Raw genomic sequence first — 11,524 nt, forward strand, 5'->3', positions numbered from 1 at the left:
ACGTCCTGAGCAGAGAGTGATGTCACACCTCCTCTCTGTGTTGTGCATGTTAGTGCCTCCTCCCTTCGGAACCGTTGGACCGCCCCGTTTATAGACACAGCGAGCAGGGTTGTTTGTGTTCTGACTTATGCCACTTTTGAGGACATACCCAAACGCCGCATAGGTCACTAAGAAGTAAGAAAATACCTAAGCTTCAACACTTCAATAACCTTTTGAACAAAGTATCTTTGTATTCTTTTTATATCTTATAGTTGTTAATTATTGGGAAATCCGAAGTTAAAGCCATGACAGGATGCAGATGGCACAATACTGCTCCTTCCTTTACAACTTTTCTTATATTCTCTTGGTGTTGAACGTCAGCAACACTGCAACACAATGTCATTACATTTATGTGTAGCACATCACTGAAAACATCTCACCCTGCAAGGGGAGTATCACCTCTCTGTCTGCCAACCCAGCCAAATAAATACCTACATACTTCACCAAAAAGAACAGCTTATCCAAATAGCATTCCTCTTCATCCATTCTCATGCAAGCTTTCCCTGACCGCTGACACCATCAAATGAACGGAGAAGAGCGGATGAAAGGGGGATAGAGGGAGGATCGGATGAGTAGGAGGTGGAGGAGGATGGCAGAAAATAGATGTTTCTGTCGATTTTGCAGGAGAAAATAAAGGCGTGCGGGACAGCGAGGCTTAAAGCCAAATCAATGTTGTCAGCAGCTGGCACTTAAGAAGGGGCCATTAAAGTTTAAAAAGTTTGGAAAGCAGCGCTGGAATTAGGGCCAAATGGGTTAGAGGTAGGGGAGCGCTGGCTTCCATTAAAATCAAAGCCAACGAGAGCTGACAGATCCTCTCAGGATTCCTGCAGTCCTCCTGGCTTTTTTATAGACTACCTTTCTCTCTATCTCTCTCTTTCTCACTTTCCATCTCTCTTTCTATCCTACATTCATTCACTCTTTCTTTATTGTCCATTGTCTCCTATTTTTAATGTACCTCTGTATTTGTCTGTTGATTATTTTTCCTTTAACTTCTCATCAATCTCTTCCTCTGCTCGTCTCATCATATGCGCTTTATGCACCCAGCACTCTTTTCAGCAACTTTTGTGCAGCATGTTCCTGTCTTCATCTTGGAGAAGTTGTTTCGCCTCACTCGCCACTCAACTCCTCAGAGAATAGACTCTTCACAAACTGAAACATGGAACCTACATTTGCTGAGATCGGTCGGGTTTCTTACACCGTCAGTTGTCAGATATAGCAATTCAGAGAATTTTGTAAGTTGGCTGACAAACTCACTGAAGTTAACTTTTATTTCAACTGACAGTTCTGACTATCTGTTGGATTACGACCTTAATATTAAACAGAATCCCTGTCATAGAGTTACTGGTCAAATATGCTCTTCTGTATTACACTTACAGACTACATTTGCAGTCAAGTGGAAAGGTCCAGTGCACTGGGGCACACTAGAGCACCAATTAGTGTGCCGAATGGTCATGTTTTTATCTTTATTGTCTGTTTGTTGATAAGCAGACAGCACAGAAGTGCTTTCCAGGGGGCGATACTACAACACACTTAGCAAATACGGACTTGAGTAGGACACATGTTAGTCACAAGTTAGTCTGCGTAGTAGTTTGTGGAGTTTTTATGTAGGCCAGACATGATTCATTCACTTTCTGATAACAGTACATGGCTGGAGAGTAATTGTTAAAAAAGTTTAACACAGAAAGCACAGAAAACTGAACCTAAAATAAATGTAAAGTTTCAACATATAAATGTTTTATTGTGTTTTTATTCTGGCAATTCGGTTGCAGATTTTAAATGTTGTCAGAGTCACATTTCACAAATTATCATCACTCACAGAAAAGTTTGCATGTTGAACGGAGTTTGTCATGCTCATCCATTGGGCATAAGCGTACAGGCTCAGAAATGGACAAACAAGAACCCAAAAGCCCAATACAAGACAAGATAGAAGTTCACAGTTACTTTGGTTAGAAGTGTCACAAGCAAGGGTCAAAACCAGGGAGACATTCACACCATAGGCCAACTTATCTAGACGGAGGATCAGGCAGAGAATTTTCAATCAGAGGATCAGGCAGGCAAGAAACAAATGGCTGCTGGCTATACGAATTCAACTAGATGATCTTGAAGGGACTGGAGGAGTGGACGGGGAATGGCAGGTAAGGGGTAATTGCAGGACAGTTGGCAGTGGCAGGATCTGAAATGACAGGCAGCGTAAGTTAATGGCAGGTAAACAAAGCAGACAATAGAAAGTATATTAAGAAGTAAGTGTGGAGTTTGTTTTGAATAGTGAAACGTGTTAAACTTGGCGAGAGGGAATGCCTTTGTTGCAAATCTGGCAAGTAAACAATAGTAAATCAAGAGCTGAACATACAAATAGCATCATGAAGAAAACCTATGACTTGTCTGGCAAAGTGTCATGTTAACCTTAACTCGAAGAAGTTTTGAATGCCCTGCATGGCACTTGTAAATATTTTTGTCATGTTATGCACAAAAATAATAATGACAGTTCACTTCACTGTGCTGCTGAGTGCTGGGAGGTGAAACGAGGTTAAATACAGAAACTTTTAACAAAGTTAGGTTACCATGGAGTTTTATTGTTTGTTGACACAATGTTGGGGCTTATTAAGATGCTGTTGCCTGGAGGTGTTATTGGGCTGATATACTGGGGCCGGCTTTTTGTCTTCTTTTTTGCTGCTTGTTGTTTTACCTGCGGGTAGCGCAGAATGGTGAGTGAATTAGAATGCTGGCAGGGGGGAACTCCCTGTCGTACACACTGCTGCTGTGGAGGCCTATAAAATACACACACACACACACACATATACAGGGAAACACAAGTAAATAAGTACTGTAATAAAGATGCAGACTCTCAAATACATACAATCAATTCAGCAATGACTCACCTCATCACAAAACTAAAAAAAAAAACACAGACACATGAAAACACGCTTGTATATGCACGCAGTTCACTGCCACGACTGCCTCTCCTCTCTCAGTATCTAGATCATCTCATTCTTTTATAAATGAGAGATAACAGATTAACAGATACCTGCCAATAGCTGGATTGAGTGGATATCTTTCCACAGGCATGATTAATGTCAGACAATTCATTAGCCTATACTTCACACTGCCCAAGGCGATCATCACAGATCTGTGTGTGTGTGTGTGTGTGTGTGTGTGTTTGTGTTTGTGTTTGTGATGCTGTCAGTCTGATGTAAATCTGTCTCAGTCTTTCAATGTGTGTGGGAGTTTTGTTTGTTGGTCTCTCTTTCTTATTTGTGTTACAGCTGTCACAGCATGTGTTTGTGTTATTCTGTCCGTGTGTTGTTGGTGTGTATGAGTGTGTTGCTGTAAGAGAATCTATTCCTGTCTACCTGTGCATGTTTGCGTGAATGCATTTGTATGTGTCTGCAGTTGTGTGTGTGTGTGTGTGTGTGTGTGTGTGTGTGTGTGTGTGTGTGTGTGTGTGTGTGTGTGTGTGTGTGTGTGTGTGTGTGTATGGTACAGTAGAGCAGACTGATATCGCTTTATGTCCCTGGTATATCTGGGTTACTACTCTCTCTCGCACTCTCTCTCCAGCCTCTGTCATTTAGTCCATTGTCAGCTCCCATTCCAGCGTCTGTCCATTCAACATGCCTAATGGTCTGTGTAATACACTCAGATAGCTTCACAACCTCCCACCTATTGTTGTTGAGTGTGTGTGTGTGTGTGTGTGTGTGTGTGTGTGTGTGTGTGTGTGTGTGTGTGTGTGTGTGTGTTCCATGTGTGTGTGTGTGTGTGTGCAGGAGGAGCAATAGAGAAAAAGAAAAGGAGAATGGGAGGCAAGGTGAGCGAAAGCTGAGCGAACAATGAGGTTGAACTGTGTGTGTGTCTGTGGTCTGTGTGTGCAGAATCCTCTGTTTTAGTGTGTGTACGTGTGCAGGTGAAATTGTACTGCTATTGTCCTTTCAACCTTTCTCACGCCTCTCTCCCATTGCTCTGCTACTCCTCCATCTTCTCAGTCAAAGACTTTAAAGTTGACACTGCTTGTTTGATTGGACCCAACAGGCTGAATTCTTTGTCAGGCAATCATGGGAAACCAACCAGAATGTGGTTTCATCACATTTAATATTGTTTTTCATGTATTTTATTTATTATTATTTTATATAATATAATATTATTTTATTTTAGCTCGGAGGCAGTCATACTGGCCTTAGTCCTTTGGTGAAACTTTATTGTCCCACATTGTAGGAAATTTGGATTGGCCTCCCCCATTGACATTGAGGAACTGTTGTTTTTGGTATTTGTGCATTGGCTTCATTTTTCAGCAGAGGTTGCCTCTTGGCAGTAAAATAGTCCACATATATAAAAGATTGGGTAAGACATAGCTAAACATAATGTAATAAAAACATGCAGTAAAGTAAACAAAAAGAAACAGAAAAGAAAGATACACTTATATTAAATGGCTCTTAATCTATAGTACAGAAAAAAAAGTACCAAGAGGCTCTTCAACTGTAAAATAGTCGTTCACCAAATATAAGTCAATTGCCAACAAATGTATGGTTCTCTAAACCTCCTTTCCCTTGGCAGTAGCTGGTACTCATGTGTAGCAAGTGTGATGGTCAGTTATTATCTTGTTGGATTGTCTTAGAAAATCTACGTTAAAGCTTCAGCTAAAGTGTCTTTTGGATATTTTTAACTAATAAAATATGGCTAAAAAGTTAGATCATCATACTAATGTTGCAGTGAAAATGCTGAAAATTAAACTGCACCATTAAAAAAAAAAGCTTTTGTCCTCTTTTTACTTTTCCACCTGCATTTCTGCTCCCCCTTTCTCCTTCATACTCACCTCTCTTCCTCTCATGTCCTCCAAGACTACACTCCCTCCTCCCCCCAGGCTCCTCCTAAACACATTCATCCACTCCTTTCCCCTGCTAAACTACTTCTCAACACACTCCACAACACTTGTTCTTCCTCTTGATCTCCCCCCAAAGACACTTTAACCCTCTTATCTCCTCTGCTGTCTTTTTTCCTCCACCTCCCTCCTCCTTTCATCCCAGGAAAAGCTTGTCCTTTCATCGCTGCCTTCCCCTCCTCTCTCACATCTCGTTTTCGCCTGTTCCTCAGCTGTGCCAAAGGAAATCATCCATGAAAAATGTTTTGACCCTCCGTAATTGCCGCTTCCCGCATGTTTCCCATCTCCTTGAGCCACGTGCTTGCTAAACTGATGCAAGAGAGGGATGGGCTCGGACACACATGCGCTCATACTGTATGCACACACCCAGCCACCCATGCAGACCTGTACATTTTTTATACAAATATATGATTGACACAAAGAGACAGACATAAATGACAAAGGCAGACACACCGATTTTCTCATCATATGTATGCAGGGATTGGTCAAAATAATATGAACACATCCATAGCCAAGTGTTTTGGGATCCTACACACAGAATATGAGCTCTTGCCCAGTTGCAGACGATACAGAATCCCTCACTGTAAACTCAATCGTTTTAAAAATTAATTTGTGTATACCTCCTATCAAACTTTTAAACAAAGCTGCTTGAGGCTGAAGGGCTTGTGCAATGGTTTCATGGTGTTATGGGGGTGTGTGCAACATATGTTATGTGCAATGTGTTTTACCAGGGGGTGGGTGCAATATTTGTTATGTGCAATTTATCGTTTTGACTGACACAGCTGCCGTGTTTTGTTTTCTGTAGTTTATTTTACTGTAACTTGGGGGCATTTATGTGTGGAGCATTTTAGTCCGAGACAAATTTCCCTACATGGACAATAAAGTATATCATATCGCATCATAACGGATACAATATACTTTATTCACACAGTCATTTTTCTCTGACGTCAGGCTCAGGGCGGGAAGCAGTGATACAAACATAGGAAGTCCTAAGATTCGTTATTAGTTGACTGCTTCCCCATTAATCAGCAAATTAAAGTGAAAATCCAGAGGGACATCGGGCCATTTTTCAAGGTAAAACAACATATTTGATGACCCATTACTAACCGTGAGATGGCAGGTTAATTAGCATTCAACCACTTCCTAACTACCGTTTGATATTGTTACATGTTACAATAGGAAGAAAGATGTAAACTGATTCTTGAAATATCAGCAAACATCTTTGGGCATCTGCCACTGTAACTTCACACAGAAAACACCACATGATATATCAGATTTCATCAGATAACATGAATAAAACATCAATACTACATTATCTTGTCCATGAGACCTAATGTAAAGACAACATCTGAGGCTTCTCTTTCCTACCTAACACAGGGACGGGAGGACATGTATCAGGGGAATCATACTAACACATACATACACACACACATGCAGATACAATGCAGGCATGCCGCTGTATAAGTGTAGATACAATTCACTTCTTCACAAAAGCACTTCCTCTCAGACAATAATGTATTCATATGTCACATGTCCTTTTACACAGAGTCACTCTTGAAAACACATTCACATGTGGAGACCCTCACATGCCGATAACAACAGGCCAACCTAATACTCACAGACACTTTAATTTGGGATGAATGTCAGCACTAATCCGACCTTAAGCTACAACAAATGACTTCCACTCCCTTTCCTCCTTTTCCTTTCCCTCAGTCCATCCACCTCTCCCCCACTTCCCCTTACTTTTCTCTGCCTGCTGCCTAGCGTCCATCCATTTCTATCACTTTCCATCCGCCTTCCTCTCATCTCTTAGTTCCTTTCTATAAATCTCTTCCTCACTCCATCCCTCCTTGTAAGCCACCATCTCTACCTGCTAATCACCTGCTGCTCTTTTTAATCTCATAATCAGCATCCTCTCCCTCCCTTCTTGTTTGTCTCCATCCCCACTCACCACCACCATTGTTATTATCTCCCCTCCTCCCTCTGCCATGATGTTTCCAGTGTTATGGAAGAGAAACCAGTAATTTCATTGGCATTACCTCACATAAACATGCTCTCACCCTGCCTCATGTTCCCATCCCATTGCCATGCCCAAGTTCATTTTAGGTTTTCCGTTGCTATGGCAAGCCGGCTGTTGGAATTAGATTGGGGATATGTTGCCAACCGTGACTGAGTCCTTTCCTCTGTAAGGCTGTAACTGAGCCCTGGCAGCTTTTATTGGGGAGCCAAAGGGAAGATGACAGGTGTGCACCAGGGACCTGTTAAAGGCATACCTTGACATTTAGAGATGTAGCGTGGTATTTTCCTTCGGCCAGCACATGGGGGGGGGAAGTGAGACATATTCCTTTTTTAGCAACTCTATAAGTGTCTTGTTGTCAATATTACTTCTGTCTGCCTTATTAAAACCAATGGGCACGGTGGGCTAATGAGATAGCCATGCACAGTAGTTTTAAAGAGGCTCACCATGCTGTCGTTGTTGTTGTCATTGTTGTTTGGATAATTTATTTATTTATTTTTTATTTTAACTGATATTTATTAATAACTGAAGAACCTCAACTAAACCTTCTTGTGCCTGAATCTTCTGTGGGAAAAGGACAGTTATGAACATAATGCACAAGTTATATTTATACTTACAAGAGCTCTGTGGGATTTATAGTTATCAGTGAGCAGCTCCATAATCATTCTAATATTCCTAAAGGGACTTTATTTGTCTGGAAGGAATCATTCATTTGTAGGTTAAGATGTATGGCAAACGAATATATTATAATTTGCTTAAAGGAAAATTCTAGTGTTGTTAAACTTCGTCATATTCTCAAGTGTGGCTGACTAAATTGACTATTAGTTGTGCTATCTTTGCACGTAACACCTCTGCTGTTGAAATTCAAGAAAAACTACATAACTCAACACTAGAAGCGTACAGCATAATATTGTATAAATCATTTCACCCATTCAGTTGACACGCTAACAGTTTTGTCGGTCCAGTAGTTGAAAATACTGTAAAATTCACCAAAATGATCAATCAAGCCATTAGATGATAGTTGTCGTTTTTTACCACCAGGGCCCAAAGTTATGTAATGTGCCTTTCGGGACAAAGGCTGCTGTGAATAGGATTTATTTCCTAAGGAGAGAATCAGTGATTTCAACACTGCATGCTCCATTTGGTGACGTTAATCCCCTCTGGCGAGCATATGTAATAATAATGTGTTTATGAACTCAAAACCCAAGATTAGCGCCTGCTATCAACCCCCACGTCAAGACAGGTAAGATAGGTGTGGGCAGGACCTTTTCCTGATCATCAAAACTATATCAATGAATTTCCATCAATCAGCCAATTAATTAATTGACATAATCTCTAGTCACTTATATATTTAAAACAGTTAAGAACCTCTAGATATGAGAATGGAAAGTAATAGTACAGGAGAGCTTGTAGAGTTTGAGTATCTCACTGTGTCAAAACCTCTGGGCTATTAGGGATGACACCATCTTTAAGGATCCCTCAGTCAATTCTCACTGCTCCGGTTACCTGCCTCTCTGCCTCCAGGTTAATGGCTATAAGATGTACTGCTTTTAGCTGCACAGATATTTAAAGGTAACATGAGCACACCTCTGCTCTGCTCCATCATGCAGACATGATGGGAGAGGGAGAGAGAGATAGAGAGTGTGTGTTTGTGTACACTGTATGTGTAGATATTGTTTATACAGATGGAGATGTGCCCCGTCAGCCAATGTGATATCATTAGTTATACTAATTGGTTCCTCGCTGTTGGGGTATATAAATCCCTCATTCCTCTCTTCTCCTTTTTTCTTTCCTTCTTCTTATCTCCCTCTCTTTATGTCTCCTCCAACCACTTCTGATTTGACATTTTCTCTCTGTCGTCCTTCTCTTATCCTTTCATCCGACTCCCTCTCTTTTTCCTCAGTCTTTTGCACTCATAGCTATTTTCCACACACTTTTTCACGTCCTCTCCTCATTTCTAAAATGAAGAACATGAATAATGGGGATCCAGATGTCTGCTGAGATTATCATCCGGCCTTGGGGTGTGTGAGTGTGTGTATGTGTGAGAAGAGAGAGGGAGAGTAAGAGAGCACTGCTTTCTTGAACACTGAGGGCTGAAGAGTAAATAAATAAGCAGGCGAGGCAGTCAATAGAAAGCAAGATTGTGTAATGATTCTCACTTGATACTGAGCTTGTATCAGTCTGAAAATGAGATGGTTGGACTGAAGGAATGCATGGAGAAGTACTGTAAGTGTCAGGAGGGATTGAGGAGGGTTAGGAATGTGGGGTAAGAGAAGATTGGGAGTGAGAGGAAAACAGAAGTGCCTGTCTTTGAAGAACAAGAAAATCACTTCCGTCTTAGACGATTTCTGTCCATATCTTTCCTCGTCTCTCTTTTTCATTTAGTTGTCCATGTTTTATTGGACAGTCCCTCATTGTCAATGACAGTTGTCTTAACATTAAGTAGTAGCTTACTACTGTTTCTGCCGCAGCTTCTCTCATATTTGCTCTCTTCTGAATGCTTTCCATCTTCCCATGACTGGAATAACCCAACTTGCCATTTTGATAAAGATAATTACTTTTTTAAAAAGTTGCTTTTGTTTGCCCATCAAGTACAGTACACACAGTTATATTTAACTCAGCGTTGACTAGTGTCACCATAATGTATCCAGCCCCAGGTTTGCAACATGTCAAATGAACTAAATTTGATGGTAATGTAAACATAAATTAACTTCCCTGTTAAGAACAGTATTAAATGAAATTATAAAGGTTTTAAGACATTTTTTTGACACAGATCAGGTAACCACACTCACCACGTTAATGTCCTACAACCACTGATACACGGTAAGCCTGGGGTCTATCAAGTTTCTCACTTTGCACACTCGTTGTTTATCCAGCCTTGCATCTTCCAATCTGTCCTTATTCTTATAAAGTTACTTAGTGTAGCTTTTTGTATCTTCTTCAGTGGATGGCCTTTTGTTTTGTTGTTTGTCCATTGCAGGTGTTTTTGCAATGATTTAAGTTAAACTTGACTGGGCAGATGATCTGTTAAATTTATTGGCCGCTATCAAAAAGCAAAGTCTTTGGCCCTCCTTCAGCCCAAACTGATTGAGACTCCTCCAAGTGCCTTAAAGGTCTAGTTGCATTGGAAATCATTTCCTCCAATATTCTGACATCGAGTCAGTGAAAAGTACACTCATACATTAAAGTCCAAACACTGCGAAATTACCAAAGCGATAACTTGACTTGTATGTACAGATAAAGTCTTATAAATGTGTTATTTTTATCTTTATACTCATTTTATCTTAATGAGCTGCTTGATTTTATCTCGAGGATGATTTCTTCTTTTCGCCTTTTTCTTAAATATAGCCACTTGTTTCTAGGAAATTATCCAAAATCATTGTCACAGCTTTGTTGAGTGAATTCATTTGGTTGGCAGATTTTTCAGTTGTTTGAGAACATGATAATAAATATGATATTGCATTGAATTAGCTGGCGTAAAAGTAAGACTTGTTTGCAATGAATTTTCTTCTGTCTGCCTGCTTTCCCTTGTGTCTGTCTTTCCCTGCCTCTTCATCTTCCCCTCACTCCTCTCCCACTGACTCCCTTGCTTCTCTCTTTACCTATCTTGCCCTCTGCCTCGTTCACTCCCACTCTGCCTCTTCATCAAAGGAGACCCGTTCTAAATAGAAATTCCCTCTCTGTCTCTGTAGATCTTTCTTGATGACAACCCCAGTCGACCACAGAGTGTATATTCATCCCCTACGGCGGTGTGCTCTCTCTTTCTTTGTATCCACAACCCCAGTTTCTACTCATTTTTTCAAGACATAACTTTCTCCCCTTTTGTTTTTCTGTTATTTTAGGCACCAAGACAATCCATATGAGCTGAGTCCCCTACAGCTTTAACATACACTTCATGTGTATCCAATTTCATGTTTTCTATCTAATTTTATTGTTTTATTGCCTTTCTTCTTATTTGTTCTCTCTTCTGTTCGCTATCCATTGATCTCAAATCAGAGTTTTCTAAATCATCTCTCTTTTATGTCCACAGATCTTTCTAGACGCCAACACCATCAGGCTGGGTAACATTCCCCTCGGCAGTGCTGTGGACCCCCTGGAGGGTGCACCAGCAGGCACCACCTACACCAAACAGACTGTGTACGAGCTTTGTGCCTGTGCTAACGGCAAACTCTACCTGTCCCCGGCTGAGAAAGGCTCTACCTGCCAAACCACCAGTAACTTTTGTCTCTGGAGCTGAAAGTGTTTGACAGACAACCAGGACATATGGACTACTAGAGTTTGAAGCTAATGCTAGCCAACATACTGAATCAACATGGATTATGGCTCTGTGGGAAGCTAATGCCAGCTAACAGACCGAATCAACATGGATTGTAGCATGGCGAGAAGTTCATGTCTGTTAACCAATCGTTACATATGGATTACAGCCTGGCAGGAAGCTAGAGCTTGCTAACAGACCAAATCAACATGGACTGTGGCTTGCTGTGAAGCTAATGCCAGCTAAAGGACCAACTCAACATGGACCAGAGCTTGGTGAAAAGCTATTGCCAGCTCACCGACCAAATTAATATGGATTGGTCAGTAGCCAATGCTAGTCAAGA

General features: G+C 40.9%; 1 protein-coding gene across 1 annotated transcript in view; it reads left to right on the plus strand.

Annotated features, from left to right (window-relative positions):
- The window catches only part of LOC141009090 (zeta-sarcoglycan-like), a 155,374-nt gene extending 144,173 nt beyond the window's left edge, over positions 1–11,201 (plus strand). The window contains exon 7 of the mRNA XM_073481540.1: positions 10,957–11,201. Coding sequence (XP_073337641.1) covers positions 10,957–11,163 — 207 coding nt within the window. The 3' untranslated portion in view covers positions 11,164–11,201. The remainder of the gene's footprint in view (positions 1–10,956) is intronic.
- The last annotated feature ends 323 nt before the right edge of the window (positions 11,202–11,524 follow it).

Source organism: Pagrus major, chromosome 1 (genome assembly GCF_040436345.1).
Source record: "Pagrus major chromosome 1, Pma_NU_1.0".
Classification (NCBI taxonomy): domain Eukaryota; kingdom Metazoa; phylum Chordata; class Actinopteri; order Spariformes; family Sparidae; genus Pagrus; species Pagrus major.